At 48.8% G+C, this 24,269-nt stretch overlaps 1 protein-coding gene across 1 annotated transcript; it reads right to left on the reverse strand.

Moving 5' to 3' along the window:
- Positions 1-9: 9 nt before the first annotated feature.
- LRP3 (LDL receptor related protein 3) lies at positions 10-23,525 on the reverse strand. The gene is made up of 7 exons (XM_074158168.1): positions 23,465-23,525; positions 18,501-18,548; positions 13,863-14,001; positions 4,792-5,000; positions 3,426-4,512; positions 2,246-2,378; positions 10-1,341 (listed from the first exon to the last, which is right to left on the reverse strand). The coding sequence occupies exons 1-7, from the start codon at positions 23,523-23,525 to the stop codon at positions 529-531; spliced, it is 2,490 nt and encodes an 829-aa protein (XP_074014269.1). The 3' UTR covers positions 10-528.
- Between the last annotated feature and the right edge of the window lie 744 nt (positions 23,526-24,269).

Below are 24,269 nucleotides of genomic sequence, written 5' to 3' on the forward strand. Positions count from 1 at the left end.
AGCAATTTTCTATAAAGAGGATGCTACAAAGGATTTTATTTCCTTCTAAGTATTTGTAACTGAAAATATTACATTTTAATTAAATCACGATGTCTAAAAAGACAACAATGTTATTTCTAGTTCAGTAGTCATAGGTAGGAGTGGTGCCTGCCCCAGGTTCCAACAGAGCTCTCTCTAGTTTCAGTAAGACCACTTGAAAAGCAAAGGAACGGTAATTCCCTGAATGCAGCATGAATAAACGCACAGAAGGAAAACCAGAGGATGGAGATACCTCCAAACTGCAGCGACACACTCGTGCTCTCCCGGCCCCTGACATCACACACTGGCCTATTACTGCCCCACTGGAGCTTCGGGAATGGCAACAAAGACAAAACCTTGTCCCGGTTAGTCTGGTTCTGCACCCCGGGGGATTAGCACTCGCTGGTTCTGAGACAGCGCCGAGAGCACAGACGTACCACCGTCTCCAAAGTGCACTGTCACGTCAGCAACGACGTTACAAAACTCACAGGGCCAAACCAAAAATTTTTATTAGCAAACAAGTAAAGATTCATCATCACTGGTATTGATTTCAGAGAGGGGAGTAGAGGACTCTACCATTGGCACTTCCAAAGAATGGCAACAAGCCGCATGAATGCCCAGCGGCTCCTCCCGGAAGGAGTTAGGGCAACATCGGTTCTGTCCATCCACTGGGATATGAACATTCACGGGGCCGTCTGAATAAGCAGACTCCCACTTTTTTAAGGGTAGCCTACATGGCTCTTCACTCAGCGGATGACTTCTACTTAAACTACTGTCCTCGGGGACAGTCCTCCTGGGCGCTGACCCTCCATGGATCGTTTCTGTAACGCTTTCAGACAAAGGATCTCTGAAAGCCTTTCCTGAATCCACTTTGCTGGGCTGGGTAAGCTCACTGCCAGAGGTCTCAGCACCCGAAGGCTTGTCAGCGCGTCCAGCCTCGGGCTCTGCCTGTGCTGCTGTGCAAGTATGGGGTAAGACATTTGAAGGCGACGGCTCTGTGATTTCAGTCTCCGGCTGTGAGCTGTGGCACCCAGCTTCTTGTAGGCCCCTGGCTTGGCCATGGGCATTAGCCTCTAAACTAGGTCCTTCAGGGGAAGGTGGAGGACTCCGAGCAGTCCCATCGGCACGGTTGATGATTCCATCGCCCAGGGTAGTCTGTGAAGTGCGGGCGGGCGTCAGGAGCGGGATCTGTCCTCTCACCCGAGGTCTGTGGAAGAGTCTGTTCCAGAGCCTGCCCAAGCGCCGCCGAGATGAGCTCCGTCTTGACGAGTGTCGTCTCATCTGCCTCCTCATGGCTGTTCGGATGTTCTGCAGCACAGAAGCCTGTAACACAGACATAACAAACCGTGATTTCACACATACTCAAAAGACTTCTCCTAAGCCCTGTTCTTTCCACCAATATCTCCACCTTACCAGAGCTCTCAGACTTGATCCCTGCACGTCCTTGTTAAATGCGTATTTTCTAGTGAACTGTTTAAGAACACCAAAGACAGCTCTGCCTGTACCCAGAGACTCTCCCTTAGAGTCTTTATGAGCTTAAGCTCTCCTCGTCCACCCAGGAAGATGCTCCACTCAGGCGATCAGATCACCACTGAAGAACCAGACTGCTGACCGCCCAGTCCTCCGCCACCAGCAATAGCAGGGGATCCTCAAAAGCCAATGACAACAGAAGAGAAGAAAGGCCAAGGCAAACTACTCCTCACTCGAGTAACAAACTACAAGAGCTTTATCACACTAGGAGCTGTATCACAGTTGGACACTTTCGACAGGGCACAGGAGATTTTTGAGAACTTGGCAATGAAAGAGAATGACTTAATCGCTTCTCAGTGTAATGTATCTGTAAATGAAAAATAATCCCAGAATTTCCCAAAACTACTGCTAGAGACCTTACTTTCTTATCACTTCAGGCATGTTACAGTTCTGGGCTGAAAAGCCTTTTTTCTATTTACTGTCTGACCTTTGTCTCTGTTCACGCTATTTTGATGCACAGCAAACCAGCATGTGCTTATCTCACTGCCGTTCCCCAGCAAACACACTTAGCGTGTTCAACACTACCCACAGCTCCAGGTTGCGTAACTGGTTCTTCAGCTCCAACCAAAACATACGCATTTTTATAGGACTCCCATATAATTAGCACAGCGACTGAAAGAATACAGCTCCGACTGATTCTATCTAATTTATAGCCGTTTGGCTGCTGGTGGGTTCACTGGCACTAGTGTCTCCGTACTTGTGACGCGTTGTAGACAGGGAAGTCCTCAACGGGGGGGATGAGTCCTTGTGCAATCAGCTGCCCGTAGGAAGGTGGTGCTTCCCGGCGCACAAACTCTGCCTCCAGCCGCGTCATCTGGGTCTCAAACGCTCTGCAAACAACCAGAGGGAAGATGTGGAAGAGAAGCAACAGGCAGTTTGTCCTGCCTCCCTCACATCCGGGTATAAAAGCAGTGCAGAGGGCTTCACATGCAGCAAAAATGCAAACCTTCAATTAGGCTCTGTGAAAATCTCATCAGGATGCTAAAATAAACAAAAGGAGTGAGAGTACAGCGCGCAGGCATCAGTGAACCCGATCAGCAAACTCTCTGGTGCAGTCCCAGGTTGGACCCTGCGGCAACAGAAGCTTTTTCCATCATCCAGCTTAGGCCAGTAACCGCGGGGACTTGTTCAGCAAGGGCCCAAAGGTTATTTCTGGGAAAGACAACGTTAAGAACTGGAAACAATCCCACAACAGGGCAGCTTGCAGCTGCAGAGAACCGAGGCACCGGGGATCCCAACAAGGCACGGTGGCTCCTTCCCGGCGCGGATTTGGGCAGGGGGGAGGGTGAAGCACGCTGTGCTGCAAACATGGCCGGGTCGGCATCACGGCACAGAGCCGGGGCGTCACACAGTCCCTCATGGCTCGCTCCAGAGGGCAGGAGGCACAGGCTCTCCATACAACACGGCACGTGGGAGTGGAGAAGGGGCACAGCGGAGGAAACAGCTCCTGCCCAGAAGGGGCCCAGAGCTGAGAACTGGAGTATCTGGGGAGGGTCGGGGGTCATTCAGCCCAGATTCAGCTGGAACAGTTCAGCATTCAGTTTGTGGCGGGGGCAAGGGGAGGAGCAGGGACAGGAAATTGCTCCAAACAGTTTTGATTTAAGGTAGATACAGGTTCTGCCAGGCTGCACAATAAATGTACATTTCTCATAGATCACACAAGAGCTGATGTTCCCCTTGCTACTTTCGAAAATCTTAACAACTCCTCTCTAAGCCTAATGCAGTGGCTGCTATTTAATTGTCATCAATTCCTTGGATTGATTTCACAGAATTTTGCAAATTCTCTGGTTAACAATCAACTTTTTTTTTTTCCTTTAAACAAAAAAGGAAAAAATACCACCCCAGCTATTAAAGCATCATAAAAACAAGATGCTTACCTGTATTCCCTGGTCCTCAGAGAATATAATTTAAATGCACAGCCCAGTGCTATCACCAGCAGCAGGCCACACACCAGGCTCCCGATGAGGGCAGCGGTGATGACCTTCCTGGGAACGATCACCAGGCAGTTATGCTCATCGCTTCCATCCTGGCAGTCTTCTTGGCCGTCGCAGCGCCACGTCTCAAAGATGCACAGATTTGTACCACAATGGAAGTTTCCTGGCTGGCAAGTAAAGCAGTTTTTTTCATCCGAGCCATCTGGGCAGTTCTTTTGGTTATTACAGCGGTCAAGTATTGAGTAACAAAGCCCACTGTTTCCCTCACACGGGTATTCGTTCTTCTGGCAGGCAGGACAGTTCTCCTCGTCCTTGCCATTTGGGCAGTGCCACCAGCCATCGCAATGCTGCTTATCCGTGAAACACTCCTCATCGCTTCCACAGGGGTGCTCCCAAGGCAGGCAATAGCCTTTCACCTGGTAGGTGGCATTGAACCCATGGCCAGTGCTCTTGGAGCGAGCGTGGTATGAGACAGTGAGCTGGCCCTTTGATGACTCCACACTCACCGAATGCCTATTGTTGTGGTAAGAAAATGTTTGCATTAGTTTATCACCTCTCTCTCCGATGCCGTCATACACCTTCACGTAGTCATTGTAGCCTAACTGCAAATCCAGCTGCAACAGAACGTGTCGATTATCTTGTGTGTCCACGTACCATGTGCAACGAAGGTCTGATCTGCTGTGATCAGCACGGAATAAGTCTGGGGAAGCAAAAGATCCGTAAAAATTACCCAGCCTTTTGCCACAGGAAAGATCAGGACAATTATCTTCATCCGAACCGTCGCTGCAGTCCTTCACTGAGTTACACCTCAGCTCGTTCATCAAGCACTTGGTGGAGTGGACTGCGCTGCACTGGAACATTCCTGAGGGACAGATGCTGGACGGGGGCTCTGTGGGAGGGACAGTGCAGTTTCTCTCGTCCGAGTTATCACCACACTCATCCATGGAATTACACTTCCAAGTACTGGGAATACACTTTCCATTTGCACAACGGAATTCATCTGACTGGCACACAGCCTGACCTATCTTTCCTGCGAAAAAGGGCAGGGAGAGAAAAGTCAGTATCAAAACTTTTGGAATCATCTGATGTCACTTTTTAACATCTACGACCCTGCATGTCACAAGTGAGTCGCTCAGGACGGCACACTTCAGGAATCCTGTTAAAAGGCCAAGTGGAAATACCATCAGTGTTATTGTGCTAACACCTTGCAGCCATCCAGGCTGGCCCAAGACTCCTGTCAACAAAAAATACTCTGTCTTCAAGTTTTGCTGAGAGAGTGTAAGTGAAGCCAACAAAACTAAGGTTTTACCTCTAATATAAGAAAGGCGAAATCCCTGAGCCTGTCCTGAGCTTGATGCATCTGAGTGAAAAAATATCCAAACGTGGTCCCTTGCGGAGATGAAAGATGGAGGTATGGAAGATCCACACACTTTGTACTCCTCCCTCTTGGAAGAGGGGCCAATCATCAACCAGTCTACAGCACACTTCTGAGAGTCTTCCAAATCGAAGTTCTTAAAACTGTTAGTAACAAAAGAAAACACAAGTTACAAAGAGGACGTGTACCCAGAACAAAGCCAAAGACAGAGAAACCAGACTGGAGCAGCTGACATTCTGCACCAAGCAGTGCTGACATAAAGAGATCGCATCCACAGATAATGAAACACCTACAGTATCTTGAGTGCATATAAACAGAGCACTCAAATTCCCCCAATTTGGAAAAGCACCCATCTCACAGGCATAAACAGCATGCCAAGTAGCTCTGAAAGCTGAAAGGATGATTCCTCTTTTAGTCAAGAGTCCTTAAATAAAACTGCTTCCTAAAATACAGATATGAGCAAAAGTAAAATTCCAGAATAAATTACACAGAAGACAGATTAATTTAGAAACATCACAGAATGGTTTGGGTTGGAAGGGACCCTAAAGCCCATCCAGTGCCACCCCCTGCCCTGGGCAGGGACACCTCCCACCAGACCAGGTTGCTCCAAGCCCCCTCCAACCTGGCCTTGAACCCCTCCAGGGATGGGGCAGCCACAGCTTCTCTGCGCAACCTGGGCCAGGCTCTCACCACCCTCAGTGTAAAACCTTTCTTCCTTAGATCTAGCCTGAATCTCCCCTCTTTCAGTGTAAAACCATTCCCCCTTGTCCCATCGCTCCCCTCCCTGATCAGGAGACCCTCCCCAGCTTTCCTGGAGCCCCTTGAGGGACTGGAAGGGGCTCTAAGGTCTCCCCGGAGCCTTCTCTTCTCCGGGCTGAACCTCCCCAACTCTCTCAGCTTGTCCTCGCAGCAGAGGGGCTCCAGCCCTCCCAGCATCTCCGTGGCCTCCTCTGGCCCCGCTCCAACAGCTCCATGTCCTTCTGATGTTGGTGGCCCCAGAGCTGGAGGCAGCACTGGGGGGGAAGGGGGTGTCTCCCCAGAGCAGAGGGGCAGAATCCCCTCCCTCGCCCTGCTGGCCATGCTGCTGGGGATGCCACCCAGGGTGCGGGGGGTTTCTGGGCTGCCAGCACATGTTGCTGGGGCATGTGGAGCTTCTCACCCACCAACACCCCCAAGTCCTTCTCCTCAGGGCTGCTCTCCAGCCATTCTCTGCCCAGCCAGGATTTGTGCTTGGGATTGTCTCAACCCAGGTGCAGGACCTTGAATTTGGCCTTGTTGAACTTCATCAAGTTGTCACGGACCCACCTCTCAGCAGTCTTTTCCTGTCATAGAAGCCACGGAACTATGGGATAAGAGATGAGACTACTGTCTTGGAAAAAGAACAATAGGGAGCAGTAAAAAGAACCCTACAGGAATAAATACGAGAGACAAAAAACAACTCTTCAAGATGCGGACAGGCATGGAGAGGGCAAGAAGAGAAGAGGACTGCAAGGGGTGGACATGGAACCTAAAGTCTAACACTAGTATTTTTTAATTCAAAGACTAAAACATTCCCTTTCTGGGAATGCAAACGCAGAGCAAACAAGCCTGTAACCTTTCACAGTCAAGCCTCCAGCCCTTCCGCTGACCCAAGGCCAGTAACCATTCAATAGCAGCTCACCTGCTGCAAGGAGGTGCCCGGCCGTTTGCAGGGCGCTGAGCGCCACGGGCAACACTCAGGAACCACACCGCGTGTTTGTTCAGCCTGGTGGAACGGCTTGCATTTGCATTCATTGACAATGGCACTGCACAGAGAACCACTCATTAGGAAAGGGCACGTTGTTCAGGACACTTCAAAATGAATTTTGGTCCTCTTTTTTATAACTCAGTTACACAAAATTAACTTGGATAAAGTTTGTTCGTACCCCATGCAAATACCTAGGCAGAAGTTTCAGAAAGGCTGAAAAGCTGCTAGGAAATACAAACCTCCTTCCAGAAAGGAGGTTTTACAAACAGAAAAGACAAATTCTTTGAAAAAGATAAAAAAGAAGATAATTTTCTGATGCCACTTGTATTTACAAAAGGCTGTCAATGCCTGCCAGATCTTGCCATTTGAAGGTGAAAGAGCCGTAACTACATAAGCTAGCCAATTCACTTAAGCAGGAGACCCACTGTAGGTTCTGCCAAACATATCAGCTTAGTAACTCCCCAGAAAAAAATTATCAGCAGAGAATGAGAAGTAAGAGAGCACTGGAAGCTTTACATTAAAATGGAAATTAAGAGATGTTCAACAACAGAGGTGCAGGCAAGGACAATCCACCCAGAAATATATCCTTCCTCTTCTCTAACTTTTTTTCTCCCACCACGTTCTTTGTGTCTTTCCAGGTGGGAACAAATATTCCCACAGCAACTAACTCTTTGCTATGAGTGATCTTACCAAGCTTCTGAAAGCAGCTTATTTTGCAAGGAAGTTCTAGATGACTGTGCAGTCAGAATGAAAAGATTTAAGTATTCAGCCATGCAAAGGTAAACTAAGGAGTATCTGCCCCAGGTGTTCTGCAAAAACAAAACTTTTAATGACCAAGAAAGCGTACAAAGAGGCACTACAGCATGAAAAGGAATTATACAAAGCACCAGTGAAACTACGGGCACCCACATCACGTCTGCTGTGAGAGCTGTGAGACAGCATTACTGAGCTACCGCTCGGGGTTTGCTCTCGGGAACTCGTTTTGGCACCAGACATCAAAAAAGGTTTCTATCATCTACTCAGAGGGTTGTTTATAGGGTTTTCTTGTCATCAAGATTTTTTGCATAAGTACTAGAAATATGTATCTGTCCAACAACAGAAATTTTTAAGAAAAGGGAACAGGCACTGGATCAAGAAATGGAAACTCAGAAATGGGATGGAGAGGAATGGCTGGAAAACTCCTGCTTGTGCGAAACAAACAAGATCATTTTCTAAATCTTTGGATCTCTTACTTCTATAGTTATTTCCGATGTATCAGGTCCAACCTTAAAGAGCTAAACAAGCTGCTCTCCTCTCCTGCCCAGGTCCCAGCGCTCTGGCCGGGTCCCGCAGCCGCTCGCTCTCCCGCTCTGCTGGAAAGAGCTACTGTGGTCTGGCAGGTAAATAACTCGCCCAGAGCGTTGATACACACCACAGACTGCACACACCCAGGGGAGAATTTCCCTATATAATAAGCTGTCTGCACCTTACATTAACATGCATTTCTTTCTACTGAAAAAAAAAAAAGGGGGGGGGGAGGAGGGGGAAGAAAAGTTTTAACCCTTTTAAGGTTCACACAAGGGAAGACCCGGAAAAGCCAGTGACAGGCACACACCTCGCTCACACACTCCTCTGCGGGGACACAACACCGCCAGAGAGCCTGCGTTTGTCTGCAGCCAACGGTATCTCCTACTCACACCTTGAGAACGTAGTATTGTACGTTGCTAATAAAGGGCTTTTTTTGGTCTATTATAAAGGGTGTGGAAGAGGAAGAAACTTTAGCCTGCCCTTCCAAAGCAGAGGCACAGGCAGAGGGATAACTTGATGTTCCCCAGCGTAAGCCATGGATCTGAAACGGATCCAGAGCAGAATCCCACACTTCACTCAGAAATCCAAGCTTTAGCCACAAAACCAACTGAGTACAAGGGTGAGGAGCAGAACACACTTGCAAGGAAGCATCATCTTTAACAGCCTCCCTGAAAACACCCTGCCTCTCAGGGATGCGAGCTACCGAAACAAACGCCTGGGTACTCGAAAAAGGGCAAGAATGAGCTCTTTTTCAAAAACAATAAGCATCTTAATCACAGGTGCCTAGGAGTTTCAAACACCATTGAATAAACATAATTTTTCTGAAATACAGATGTTCTCATTCTGGTGTAAAGCTTTACATATAATAGATACCATAACAGTTATAAAGTTTCTTCTTCTAAGGGCGAAAGCAAAGCCAAAGCAATTATGTTCTACCTCACGCAAACTAATCAACAGACACATTTTGAACAAATTTGGCTTTGACTAGGGCACTGACACTCCACTCCAGCATCCTTGTAAGTTATATTGTCTCCACTGGAAGCAAATTTTGCCCCATTTAAACTGATGGTGATTTTACTCAAGACCAGAAGCACAGTGTATTTGAAAGAGCCAACCACCAACCTCACCACAAAAAACCCTCCTTCGTAACGAAATATGAAACAACACGTATACATACGTGTGCACATGTAAATATGTGAAATTGGGTTTCACTTTATGCTGCATTTGCAACAACAAGGTTTTGTGTCAGAAGTTTCTGCCCCACTAACCTGACATTAAATAGCCCTCTGATTTATTTACCTAGGAGTCCTGGATACTGCGTGCAACCTCTGCTACTTCACTTCTTTCATCATCTGTAATCAGATCTAGTGCTGCTGCTCCTACAGCCTTCTGAAGAATAATTTAATCCTGCTACCCGCAAAATAGAGCGCGGGGACTTTCACTTAGTCAGTTGAACTTTCTCAAACGGGAATGCAAATTTTTCTGTCGAAAGGATTAGTGCAGCGGCTGAACGAGTGATGGTACACAGTGGGAATAAGGGACAAAGCCTTGTGCTCCTGCTGCTTGTAGGACTGTACAAACACCTCCCAGTCCTTGGAAAAGTCCTGAATGAAGGCTGTAGTTACGGTTCTCGAGGGAGATCTCAGGTCCTCTGTATCCCAAAGCCACATCATTTTCTGTGATTAAAACAAGGAAGGGAATGCAGCCGCACTGGAGCGGCGAGCACCAAGGCTGATCTCAGCCGTACCTCAGGCAGCGCCAGCCAGAAACGCCGAATTTTCAAACACCTTGGGCAGGGAAGCAGAGGGTTTGGGAGGAAAAGCAAAAGAAGGGTCTGGATCAAATTTTCTAGGTTTTGTTTCTTCTGAAAGATGCTATTTGAAAGCACCCAGTCCGGTTATCCTGCTTTTGGAAGGTCTCTACCACAGCTAATTTCTTTTAGAAATCCTTTAATCTTATACAGAAGTACAAGAATAGTCTATTAAACACCGGAAGCATTCAGACATCAGAACAACTCTGACATCAGAACTCTGACATCAGAACAACTCTGACATCAGAACTCTGACATCAGAACAACTCTGACATCAGAACTCTGACATCAGAACTCTGACATCAGAACTCTGACATCAGAACTCTGACATCAGAACTCTGACATCAGAACAACTCAACGTGAACTGACAAATGCAGTGCCAAATCCGTTTTCACAGAATTCTGCAGAAATAGGTAAAACTGGATAAAGGTTACCTCCAACACAGAGCAGGACTCCAGAAGCTTACAGAAAATTACAGGAACGGGCACAGCAATCAGATCTTGCCCAATTTACTCAAATGAAGCACATTAACCTACAATGATATCTTCCCATTAACTGACAAGTATTTTTAAGTTGCTGGAAAGAACCTCATGAAACCAGATTATCATAAATACCCATTAGCGCTCTACAAATATGAAAAAAAATGTGCGATCTGCAAAACTAATGCTTAGCAGAGCTAAGCTTTTTGCCATCTGCACTGAAAGGAGCAGCAGCAGATCGAAAAAAAAAAAGTACTTCTATAAATAATGTAGGGAATTCCCTACAACCCTCTTAGTAATTTAAGCACGAGCAACTACAGATTAAAGCAGAAAAAAAAAAAGTGTTCTTAGTAACTGGAAAAGGACAGGGACGGGATGATCAGGAAAATGAACAAAAAAGGGGTAAACTGTTGGAGGCCCAGCAGACGTAAAACCTGAATGAAAGTGATTAGTAAATAAATTCTAAAAAAATGTCCAATTTGGCCCTCTAAACTCATTAAAAAATTGGAGAATAAATATTATGGGTAGAGATCAGTAGAGCACAGTCCCAAAATAAAACAGACCAGCCAATTAAGCAAGAAAAGTTACTCCTATTTGCCAACCTCTCACAGCAAGCGCAGACTGTGAACAACTGATGACTTAATTGGCTCATTAAAAACTCCTGCTTAACCACTGAAGCAGGAGGACCTGGAAGTCAGGAAAGCTCTATTCCGCTTCCAGCTCCCAGGCACCAGCTCACTGTGAAACCTTCGGCAAGAGACGCTGGGGCTGGCCTTTTCCAAAGCCGAGCACATGCAACTGAATGACATAAAGGGATACTGTGATTTTTTTTTTTTCCAGTTAATGTCAAGTTCTGAAACACTGTGAGTTTAGTAAATAGACCATGAAGCAGTCCCTTTAATTCTTCACACAATTACAGAACAGCAAGCCTTTACCTTAACAGGCCTCTCGGTTTTACTCAGAAATTGAAACTCAGATGGTATCTGAAAATTTCTTTTCTCAAAGCCAATGACGTGCATCACTGAAGTGAAAGCCAATGAAGGCGATCCCCTCCCCCCTCAATTAGTAAGAGACAGCTGGAGTGGGTCACTAAGTAGGTAACTTCTCAATACTCTTATCTTGAATTCTGAACACGGAGAACATTTCACCCCCAGTCCCATAAATTCCTATAATAAAATGCAATTCATTTATACTCTGCCCAAATCAGGTTAATTACAAACATCAGGTAACAGCAACTGCTAAACAAAACCAATTTTGACCGTTTCCTCGGGTATGAAGAAAAATAGACATATAAAGCCTGTAAAGGATGGTACAAAGGCAGTTGCTGCATATGACATCTTTATCTCATCTTACAGGATTTTTATGTAGTCTTCTGTAAAAACAGGCGTAAAAATAGAGGAAATAGGAGGAAAAATCAAGTAGTTTCCAAAACAACAACTAACAGACTGATTACCCAAATCTAAAGTGACAAAACATAGTCCTGGAAAACAGTTGTTCCCAGGTCTCAGCAGCACCATCCCACCAGACACACACTTGGAAGACAGTATTGAAACGTGCGTAATTAACAGTGAGGTGGAAGCACAAAGAACATGTATTTCCTGTTCTTGTGAAGTCTCCCCTGAGGATTTCTAAAAAGTAAACTATAAAGCAAAACAATAAGCATGGGACCGTGAGGATATGAAGAAAATCAATACACACCCATGAAAGGTAGATATGAAGAGAAAGCTTCTGAAGGACATGCCCACAGGAGCCAGCATCTTCCACCCGCACGGAGACCTGGGCACCGTGCTGGTGAAAGCTGCTGAATAACAGGTTTATAAAAAATCACCACTGACTGCAAACGTTTCGGAAATCAAAACTATTTTCAATTGCAATCGCATCCCTTAACGACTCCTGCTGTATCTCAAACATGATACTTACACGACATCGCTCTCTTACTGTCAATGAGAATTCAAGATCAAAGGAAATGCATTCAGCATAACGCAACACAAAGGAGGTGGGGTGGGTTTTTTTAAACCTTTCAAAATCCAGATGTTATCACAAGAACTGCATTTGATTTTCCTAGGAAAATTAAAAAGCTACTCTTCCATGCCCCTACCAGCTCACTGTCAGGGCAAGAAGCATACCCAGCTGTTGAGAGGAAAAATGTTTGTATTTTCCATGACTTGCCACGCCAGCCGAGGCAAGTCAGCCATTTCTTTTACGTCCTTGGCATTACAAGGGCTGCAACCTTCTAAAGAAACCCTCAGATGCTGTAACACTTTGCATTTCATAGAGGGGAGTGAGTCACCCCAGCACATTGACAGGCAGAGCCACGGCAGCGCTCCCCAGGAGGTACCACAGCTCCTGTCTGCAGGGGCAGGGGAGGGCAGGACGTGGCTGCATGTGCCCAGAGACAGAGAACAACCCATCGGGAACAAATCTTTCACATCATATTGCTGTGCACACATCTAAACTGCATACACACATCACCACCAGTTCCCTCATCTGACTTCCCGTTATTTCCTTACCCTCTGCTGCACCCACACCTGCAGAAGAGAACCCTAATTCTAACTGGGAGCTGCGAGAGGTTCCCGTAGCACAAGCTGCAGCACTGTTCTCCAGGGCCAACTCCTGCCTCTCATTCGTATGCTGCCTCGCAGCTTCCACAATCTCTGCTTTGAAACAAATTCCCCCAGTCCAATACAATTTAATGGGGTTTAAAAGCCTGTTTCTATTTATGGATCTCAAATGCTGGCAGGTATCTACTTCCTTACTTCTGATGAGTAGTTCCTATTTTGAACCATGGATGGTGGAGCCCTCCTATTATTCCATCTGTGGCAGATTTGTTTTTAATTGCTGAGCATCTGCAGTTGAAGAGGTTTGCAGTCCTTTTAAGCAGCTGAGCAAAGAATGAGCAGATGGTGTCAAATACAACAGTACTAAAAACCAAACAAAAAAAACCTCTCCTAGATTTTTTTTTCTTTTTTTAAATAAGAAATTCTTAGTTTGAGAAGGACACTATGATTAGCCCAGAGAAATTAAGCACATTCGCAGTATGCTGGTATTATAGCCTTAACATTTTGAACAAACCATTTGTAATATATTCTAGCTTTTCTGAATAGTATTTTTATAGAATGAGCGGAAATTGTGCCACAAATGCCAGCTATTATTTAATTCTGTTGGAAATAAATATTAAGCAGAAAAGCATGTGTCTTTTGGTTAACAAGTAACAATAAGCAATGATTACCTTCATCTGTCAATTAAGCATAGCACCATTTCAAGACCTTACAGAAAAAGCCATTTTTACTCTGAAAATTGTACATATCCCACTGAGGCTGTTCCAGGTTTTACAGCCTTCACCTATTCCTATTTATGAGCAATGAAGAGAAAGGGACTATTTAACGTGAGTAGATGTACCACTGTTTCCCACCTCTTCGCCTACCAGAGGTGGATGAAATCTCACGCAGGTATTGTGAAGATAAATACATTAAAAGACTAGAAGCGACCTGCACGTGTAATAACGGGTGTCAGGAGCAGCCCACAGAAAGAAGGAGCAGCGGAACATGAGTAAAAGGAGGGGTGCTCAGCCGGTCACCCCCAGCCTCCCTGCACCACGCACGGCGCTGACAAACAGCCTCCTGCAGCTCTGCCCGGGAGGAACTCACAGTGTTTTTCATTCCAGCAAAGCAACCCTGTATCTCCAGGGAAGGTCGAACCATACCTGATCGTTATCATGTCTCCACGGTCTCCTTGGATGTACCAGCTGCAGTTCACAGCTGGAGGGTAGTTCAGCGGCCAAGAGGGACTATAGATGACTCCCCGTCTCTCTGTGTGCTGTTCCAGTTCTCCACTGCAAGCGGCTGTTAATAAGGGGGAAAAAATATGATTGTTAATGCTTTGCCTAAGCAACAATTCACATTAGTGACAAGAGCTTTCAGCAATTTCTGGGGATTGCAGACAAACGACAGTCAACAGCTTTATCCTCTTACCGCTTTTTCCCTGCCCGGTTTTTAATTAAAACACCCGCTCTTAAGTGTAGGTAAGCATAACCTGCATTTCAATGCAGGATCGATCAATAACCCTGTATGAATCTATCAAAGGCTACAATCAATATTACTGCATGGATCTGCCAAGAGGATGTGATACAGAAATCCTTCTTACCGGCTTCTCAGAGCCCGGGTACGTCACCCAGCGACTGGAGAAGATCCATATTCAGTGAAAATATCTAGAAGCTCATTTTGCTGTAACCTTTTCCTGGACACGTCGTTTACTCTCCTAGCCATATGACAGACCTGAAGAGTTTGTAATGGTTACCCCAACAAAAGAGAAAAAAGGAAACTGGACTGCGATGTCAAATGTTTTCACTGAACATTACTGCGTACTCTGAATTCCTTCTGAACTCCCATAGATGGGAGAAATTTTCCAGGGAAAGGAGCAAATAGGGATAAATAAAGCTCAGTATTTTCAAAGCACTTTCAGTTCTTCTTATGGAAAACAGCAAGGCAATTAAGGCTACATCAAATAATTATAATTTGTAATTAAGCAATTCAAAAATGAAAGTGAAATGTTCCAAGGACAAGTGGGAAAGCTGTTCTGATGGGAAAATGTACTCTCGGCAGACTACAAGAGGGGAAACTCTCTGTAATGCAATAGCTACTCTGAACATTCTCCAAAAATATTTTTAAAACTATTTTTAAAACAAATGATTGTCTAGAGCATGACTGGTGGATTGCAGCTGAATATTCCAATTTCTGACAGAAGCTTACTTTCTCGTAGCTTAAAAAGGTGGCAAGGAAGAAAAAGGTTGCCTATACCTCAAGCTTCCTCATATGCACACGCATCCAAATATACTGTGTTACAAATCACAGATTTTACAGTGTTGCTTGAAATTCAGCCACATGAACACATCGTTTTCAGCTCGGTGTCAGTATCGGATGTAGCTGCGCCGGAGGGACGGGGGAGATGGTGCCACCGTGTCGGGCGCAGGGCTGGGGCCAGGTTGCAGCCTCCCCCCACCAGGAAATCTGTGCCCGGCACTATCCCGCCTGTCCACAGTAAGCACTTTTCAAATGAGAGTCACAGGAATATAAAAAGAATGAGGTGAGTAACTTACCTGAGGCAAAACATATAAAAAGCCATTATTTTCACTCTCCAGACAGGGCATTCCAACAAAACACATGCATGTAATTCCTACTAGCTTCAAAGGCCACAAAATCATACAAAATACATAAACACATGAAAACATCTATTTTCCAAATAAATATTTGGCAGTAAAACAGTTACAAAAAACAAGAACATTTTTGTTATCACATTTCTAAACCCAGAGAGGCTCCACGCTAGACGCTGGCAAAATACTGAGATGCAGAGGCAATTATAGAAGCAAATGTAAGATCCACAGGACTTTTCAACTCCAGCTCTCGGTTTGTTTAGGTCTATAAACGTGCTACTCCACACACTTGTCACTGCATCAGCGTATCACAGCAGCGTAAGAGGACCTGGAGCTAGCACCCACACAAAAGGAGCTGGGAAGACAGCATTTCCTAACTGCCAGGCGACTAAAACTTCTCAGTGAGAAGGAAACACAATGCATGAGGCAGACAGCAAACACACCAGGCAGCACAATCCAGAGGCTTCCAGCAACCACTCTGCAAGTATTTCTGTTCCCCTTGTACCAAACACTGCTCTGAGTTAATATCCCTTATTCATAGTACACGCATTAGAAGAGAGAAGAGAATTGTAATTACACAAAGCTTACTGTAGCCTGGGTTCTGAGGAAGCCCCATGGACAGGCTGGTGACTCCGCACCAGCGCTTCCACCCGCACGTTCATCACTGCAGTTCAGCAGGGCTATTATTCCCCCAAATACTTGTTTCTCAGTTTTAGGAAGAATTTACAAAGATCCTGAGCAACAGTTATTTGAAGTATCCCAGCTTTTTTGAAGTAACATCACTCGCATTTTTTCTTTTGCAATAACGTACGGTTTCCTAATTTGTGAGTGGTGGATCTGATGTAACACGACAGCTCGGGTTCTCAGCAAGAAATGCCTTTTCTTATTAACACCATACATCCGCTCCAAATGTGGGACACAGAAAGAAGAACAGACAAAAGAAAAAGATTTTCCATTTTAACAGAAGAATTGTAGCTGTGAAAATCTAAGGACATAAGCAAGGTAAGGGCTGCACTGACACTATACGCCGTTTCGGGTGGTTCACCTGGCAATGGTCATGGCTGCTCCACACTTTCCCATGGCTTTACCCCGCCTACACACACAAAAAGCATTCCAGACTTGCCCTACTCAAAATTAGAAGGACAACTGCTTTGCTCTTACAAAGGCTCCTGATTTCAAGGGTCCACCAATCTGAATTCATACTGCCAAAATGTAGTTACGCTATTTTAAGGGTGTGCCCACAGTCCCCTAAACCTGTTGGAGCAACCTGGGGACGCACACCCACCCACCCCCCAAAACCACAATGGTGTTTACCCAGACCTCACTTAATTGCCTTGTGCTTCTGATGCCTTTCATTTCCCATCGATGCTCATTACTACGGGAGTTGCAATGTACCAGCAGATCTCCCTAACCGCTCGTCCGCTCCCTCCCTACCGACCGCCACGGGGCTGACGAGTGAAGCACCCAAGCACCGCTTCCAGCAGCTCTTCTTTCACCGACTTAAATTTTGACAGAAAAACCATTACTGAACAAAGCCTCCAGTGCTGGCAACAAAACAGCAAAACCACGCAAGGGCACAATTTGGCACTGTTGGGGTTTCAGTGTCAATAAAGGGGCCCCACTTCCCTCCTCAGCTCCCGGCCGTGAAGTTTGCAGGCTCCCACACATGCGTTAAGTATTGTGTCATTCAGCTGGGCTTCGGCATGACAGTGTGATTCCTTCAGGAACATAAACAAAAGCCTTTTCAAATTGCCAAAACATCTAAAGGAAAGGGAAGTCTCTAAATAGAAAGGTACAGTCCTGGGTTGTGAAGGCCTTATCACCAGCGACAGCACAGAAGAAGAGCAGCGACAACATTTTTTCAACAATTGTTCTATAACTCTCTTTCTGCAGCCTTTCTGCACAAACCCAGAAGAAAAGTAAAATCCCAATTTACTAAAAGCCCCAAATGACTTACATTTTCCACATTTAGGATTACTGAAGAAATGTAAGAGAATACCTAACCCTGGATTGGCAAACCAACCCACCAAAAATCTTACTGAAATGGTGCTTTTAAGAAAAGATAAATTCTGAAGACAGACAATAATGAATCTTTTATAGATTAAAAAAAAAAAACTTAAACAAATGTAGAAGAGGTTTGAGTTCAGAGTTTCTGTCAAGCAGGCATAAATCTTAATGAGGCTCTCTATATAATAATCAAATGGATTTCTTCTACTGTAAACGGCAGCAGGCTCCCCCTGCCAGTTAAATATGCCACAAATACTTGCAAGAAAGTTTCCAAAACTTTACATGAATAATATTACTCCTATTTTTGCAAAATCGACTATAACAGAACAGACGTTGAGCTCCACCAGAGGACAGCGCTGCGGGCACTAAACTGTGCAGGAATAAGTTTTCAGACAATCCCAGGAGAAGATAAATCCTGCAGTTTCACACCCCTCTGCCCCAGCCCCAGGGGACACGTCCCAGCCATCTGCCCCGGGATAAAGGATGGTTCGCACCCGCCACGGGGAGCCTTCTCTCAGACCCCAAGGCTTAGCAAGGACACACCTCCCCAGCAGCCACCCGGGGTCAGCAGGAAACTCCCCCGAGTTCTCCAAAGCTCCCTCAAGGGGGGTCTGCACACACTGCTTAACGCAGAGCCCTTACGCCTGCAGAGGAAAAAGGACTTAAGGCTCCCCTGCACTTTATCCGGGCTTTATCCTGCCCCCACCACCGGAACCAGCCTGAGGATCCGACCGTCCCGTCTGGCAGAACCTGAGCTCGCCCTCCCTGCATCAACGGGCTGATGAGTCTCGCTGGGAGCCCGGGGACAGGGGCTCAGGGAGGGCTCTTTCCGCTCTGACATTCATGAGACATTTTTAACATTCTTGGTTTTGCTCCCACGGGAATGGGCCGCTGTCCCTGGCCCGATGTTCCCAGGCACAGTTCCTAAACGTAGAGTTTTCCCCAAACACATCAGCACGTACCGTGACCTTAGCCTAAAGCTCACCGTTTTTTCCTGGCACAGCGACACCGATGGATCCGTAACCCCAGGAAGATGTACACGTTCTAAACTTCCTAAAACATCATTGTTAAAACATCTCTCTCAAACAAAGGCCATGCTGTTTTGTTAGGAGTTCTGTCGGCGTGGGGAAGAAACAGTAACAACTCAAAAGAACAGTAAATACAAATAAGAAAAGTCCATCTTACCTAGCGAGGTAACAGCACTCTCTATTTTCCCGGTCAGGAAGAGATTCACTGTGTAAAGACAGAAAAACAACGTTCAGGCAGGTTGTAGGGGCAGAGGGTGGCAGCCCGTAGGTCACCGTTCTAGGGCTTAATATAAATGCACCGCATCTTCCAGCAAGAATTTGCTGATCGAGACAGGCGAGTCATGAATCAACTATCACCCTTCACCGCAGCTATAAAAAAAGCCAACACACCATGTCAGTTTAGTATCTGTCAAATATGCTACCAAAAGAAACACTTGCCAATCTATTCTGTCTTCCGCAGCTGTTTTTTTTAATTGGGGCAGACATAAGAACAATGACACTAAAACGTTCGACATCACAGCTAGTCACTTCACCTGCTTAAATGCTGGAAAATAACTAATGAGATTATTATGTTTAAATAAGTCTCCTCTGAATAAAGCAAATTTGTTCCTCTCAGGTAAATGTCACTTTGAAAATAAACTGCTAAAGCAAACACGATTACCTGGACCCATCAAAGGCAGCGGAGTTTCCAAAAAGGTCCACTGGTAAAATCACAACAGGATGAGGCGGTGCTTGCAACACACCTCTGACTGACAAAGGAGCTCCCAAATACCCTTCACTTTCTAAAGAGAAGTCTCCTCTCCCAGTACGTGCCGGTAGAGGGGTCTGGTACGAGTAGTTATTGCCAAAAGAAAAAATTTCTCCCGTGTCTGTGCTGCTCCCGAGGTCAGCGTTCACCGGCAGTTCCGTACTAGTTTCCCCGTGTTCCCTCTGAGGCACTTCCCTAAGGACTACAGCCTCCTGCACTAACTGCTCCCATTTTAGCAGCACTCTGTAATCTACACAGGCAGCCTACTAATAAAATGACAAACGCTAAAAAGAATTAGAAAGGTTTAAAAGGTTACCAAAACTTAATTTACAACATCCCAGCCCCAGCACTCACTTTATTTTGCATGTGTTAAGTCCTAAATCTTTTTATAGTCGATCTGTTGGCAAGCATTTAGTAAAAAACATCATTAAAAAAAGAACAATAGGAGAAGAGAGGAAGAGAAACCGTCCCTGTTCCCAACAGTCCCTTGGGAAGCTGCTGGCAATTAACACTATTTATGTCTCGGAGCAGCCTGTACCAGCGTGGGCCCCGTTGTCCACAACACCGTCCAAACACCCCACCAACCACCCACCCCTGCCCCGACCACCTTCGGGCACAACCCAAACCGGCACAAGAGGGAAAAAGCACCCACCGCTAAAGGGGTGGGAACAGAAAAGCTAAAATTGGTCCCTCAGCTTTCCCAGTCGCCGTTTTCGGTGGGTGCGGGACCTGAACTACCACCAAACTGCGGCAGCCCCCCCCGACCTGCGCCCGGCGGCCACAGTTGGGACCTTCTCCCTCCTGAAGCCACAGCTACAGGCAGACCGCGACTCCGGGGACTCGGACGGGCTGCTCCGGGCACCAGCGCTGCAGAGCCCTGGGGGGGACCGCCACGTCGGGGTCCTCCTGCACAGCCTCGACGAGCACCCAGCAACACGCCGGGGACAGGGGGCACTGAGGGGCAGCGGAGGGACCGGGGATGGGGGGCACTGAGGGGCAGCGTTAGGGACCGGGGATGGGGGGCACTGAGGGGCAGCGTTAGGGACTGGTGGGACACTGAGAGGCAGCGTTAGGGACTGGGGGGACACTGAGGGGCAGCGTTAGGGACTGGGGGGAAACGGGCCTGAGCATCAGACTTGTGTTAATAAGCATTAGCACGATGTTCAAAGGACCTTAACAGCACTGATTTTATTACATAATTGATGTTCAGTAACATTCATTATATGGTAATAACAACGTGCCGTGTAATTATTTCCTGCTGCCCCGTGCGGGCTCGCCCCGACGGGTCGGTGTGACCGTCCCGCACCAGGAACGGCTGGGCTCGGGCAGCCCCTCTGCCGGTGACAGACCCGGACCACGGCCCCAACAGCGACACGGCACCCCCCGAGCACCGCGACTCCTGTAACCATAGTAATGAAGTCACAAAGACTGAGAAGAAATTAACCAGTGATTAGTTCACGAATTTAATTACACCAAAATTAAAATGTTTTGTTTTGCCCCAAAGGAAGTACACGAACACACTCTGCACGACTGCTACCGCCACCGCTCACTGGAGCGATCGAGTGGGCACTGTACGGACACGTTGGCTCCACGCTACCGTTCTACAATCCTTTTCCCCGTTTCCCACCCAAGGCTTCCCGACGGCCATAACGGAACACGAGCTGCCAGGCAGAGGGTCCCTCACAGGGCTGATGAGGGGCCCCCGCGGCCTTTGCCTGGAAATAAGCAGCACAAAGACACGGGGTGCGACAGCGTGGGACGAGCCCACTCAGAGCCACGGTACTCTCTCCTGAGGACTGCTGAGCAGACAGCCCCCGTGCGCTACCAGGACAGAGCCACCGGCAGCCTCACACCCCAGGGCTGGCAGACACCTACGAAAACAACCCCCAAAAACGCTCTTTTACCTCTGCAAATGCAGAACACCCACTGCCTGCTGCTGCAAGCTCTTTGCTCTCATTTTCAAACTGTTTCACACTAAGTCAGCAGTCAAGAAGGGTTCTTTAAAATAAAGTCAAAGTTTCACATCAGGTACTTTCCCCAGCGACTGAATAAGCTACAGATCCCAGTATCTGTTGTCCTCCCCCTGGGTCCCACTCAAGACCGACAAACCAAACCACGAGAGCCCTGTGAACCAGGGCTTTCTGGGGCTCACAGAAGTGTCACAGGCCCAAAAGAAAGAACAGCCTTTCCCTGATGGTTTTCTTGTCTCTTGTCAAAACAAAATCTTGCCAAAATAAAAATAGGTGAGAGACGAGGGGTATATTAAGAAAGTTTTCTAGATGCTCCTTTTCTTAACTGTTGGGCAGAGCTACGGGAAAGCCAGAAAAAACAGGAGCGGTTCAGTTGGCTTGAACTCCACGTAGGAAACTTACTGTGCCACTCGTTTGGATTGCTAAATAATTCTCAGGGCGAGGTTTTCAGCTGGGAAAGCGGTTATTTGGATCAAAAGGGAAATTTACATCTTGGCACCTCCGAACCAAATGACAGCTACCAGGCTTTTCCCACAGCCAGAAGGAGAGACACCGGCTTCGCCGTTTTAATGACTTCCTATGCGATAGCTTTCTACGTCCCCCAGAATTTCTCAAGAACGAGACACAAAGTGGCCTGGCCAAAGGGCAGTTGCACCAAAGCGGTTCCAGCCTTTGGGGCAGCACTTCACAGACCAGGTCAGCGGTGGTGCAACAACACGGGCACCAAACACCACACACAGCCCACGGGGGAACAAAAAGTGAAAGAAAAGAATGGCAAGAAGCAAGGACGAAAGGAAAGGACAGACAAGCAGGAAGTAAAATACAAGACTAGTTAAAGCAGCAGCACCGTATTGCGGAGGGTTCGCTGAAGCAGAACACCCTACAAGCTTCCCACCTCTCACGTTTCTCAGCTTCCACTACTGTCAGTGGTGCAAGGAATAGGAATAAAGCATTCCAGCTGAAAAGAAGAGCCAGACAGTGAAATTCTGGAAGTCACAGAAAGCAAAATTCTACTAACTTTCAACCTGGCACTGCCCACAGCAGCACAAAAAAAGTGTTCTCACTTAAACTCTGGAGTTTACATCATCTTTTATTATCTTACTAGTCACTTTAACAATAACTCTGCTGCTTCTGTTAAACAACAAAAGCTTTAACAAAGGTCTGGCCGGGCCACAAACAAAAAAAAAATACAAGAAATTCAGAGACATGGCGGAAACTTGTATCTTTCTCTAACTTTAAATAAACAAGGCAGCAGAGACGTCCTCACGCTGTGCACATCTCCCACAGCCCCCTAAGTCTCCGCAAAAAAACCACTTGTACTAGCTGGAACGGATGTTCAAACCGTTTTGTAGTTTAGATAGTTTTTTACATTGCACTTCCGTTAATTAAAATAGATACATTTGAAGTAACCAGAGCAGCTTTGAAACTTTAACTTCCTACATTTTTCTAGGCAAGCGAAAAAAAAAAAAAAGACTTTTACAAAAATAGAACGAGCAGTCTGGCCACAGATACCCGTCTCTGCTCGTTTATGTAAGGCACTAACTGTCGCTTGGGATTGTTAAAAACGAACTCTAATCCACTCCGGGAGCGGACGGCCGTGGGTTTAGCCCGTGGCAACCGCAGGAGCCATCGGAGGCTCCGGGATGGCCATGGCGGGGCTGAGAGGGCCCGGCACGGCCGCCCTGGACGCGGTGCCCCCGCCAGCGCCGCCCCACCAGACCCTCCGCAGCGCCCAGCCCCGGGGCTTAATGACTCCCCGTGATCCCCACGGTACACACAGGGCGCCCTTCGCGCCCCCGCTCCACTCCGGGCGCCCACGCTTCCCCCCAACAAACCATCCCCCGACAGAGGGGGTGACAGAGGGGACCCGCGACGCGCTCGTGGCGCTGTCACAACTTCACACCTGCGGGGGAGCCGCCGGCAGCGGCGGGGGGCGGAGAGGGACCGCGGCAGGGAACGGGGGGACGGCGCCTGCCCCCCGCCGCCGAGGGGAGGGACGGGCCCGGGGGTCCCCGAGCAGCGCCCCGCGCCCCACGGCGGCCACAGCGCCGGGGCCGGCACCCGCCACGGCCGAACTTTCTGCTTTTAATTTCGTTTTTTAAGCGCTACGCGGGGTTACCGCGGCGGTTCCAAAGCCAAGGGCAAAGCGCCGGTTTCCGCAGGGAGCGGAGAGGACTCCGCTCGGCCCCCCCCCCCCCCCGGCCGCCGGGCACGGCCACCGGCAGGACCCGCGGCCGCGCCGCCCCCGCCCGTCACAGCGCGGGGTGCGGAGGGGGGGGTCGGCCGGCCCGCCCGCTTCGGCGTGTCTCCCCCGCGCCCCCCGGTGACACCCTCCCCCCCCCCCACCACGGCGGAGGAGGGGGGGCCCGGCAGCCCCGCCGCGCCCGCGGTGCCGGCACTCACCCAGGCAGATGGCGGTGAGCGGCACCAGCGCGCCCTGCCGGGGCTCCGCCGCCTTCTCCATGGCGGGTCGTCGCCGCCGCCTGCCCTTCAGCGCGGGGGGAAGCGCGGCGGCTCCGCGCCCGCCGGGCCTCTACGCCGAGCGGCGGCGGCCGGCCCGGGGTGCCGGGAGCGGGGCGGGCGGCCGCCGCCGCCGCAGCCCCATGGCCGCGCCGGGCGCCGCGGGGCAGGTGGAAGCGGAGGGACCGCAGCGCCGCCGCCCCACGTGACAGCCCGCCGTGCCGCTGCGGCGGCCGGGCCGGGGCCGCCCCGCTCCGCCCCGCGCCGCGCACCTGAGGGGGCGCCGGCGGAGCGCGGCCCGCGGCGGAAGGGAGGGCGCGGGCCCGGCCCGCCCGCCCAGCGCCGGGCTTCCTGTCAGGCACCGGGCGCTCCCCTCCGGGAGCGCCCGGTGCCTGACAGGAAGCCCGGCGCTGGGCGGGCGGGCCGGGCCCGCGGTGGAGGAGGTCTCTCCGCCGGGCAGGGCCATGGCGGGAGGCCGCGGCCCCGGGGTCGGGTTGGGGGAGCCGGCTGGGCCCGGAGCCCCGTCCCTCCGCGGCCCGGGAAGGGGAGCGCCTCGCAGGCTGCGGACGGACTGCTCGCGGTGAGGCGCAGCGGGGAAGCGCCCTCAGCAGCCGGGGTGCCCCCGCCGCGGGGGGGACGGGGCCCCGACGCCGCCAGGCCCCGCCGGGCGCCAAACGGGAGAGCTCCGGCCGTAGCGGGAGCGCGGTGTGTCCGCGGCCGGGCAAGGCGGGCTGGATCGATACGAGCG

This window comes from Numenius arquata, chromosome 13 (genome assembly GCF_964106895.1).
Source record: "Numenius arquata chromosome 13, bNumArq3.hap1.1, whole genome shotgun sequence".
In the NCBI taxonomy this organism is placed as follows: Eukaryota; Metazoa; Chordata; class Aves; order Charadriiformes; family Scolopacidae; genus Numenius; species Numenius arquata.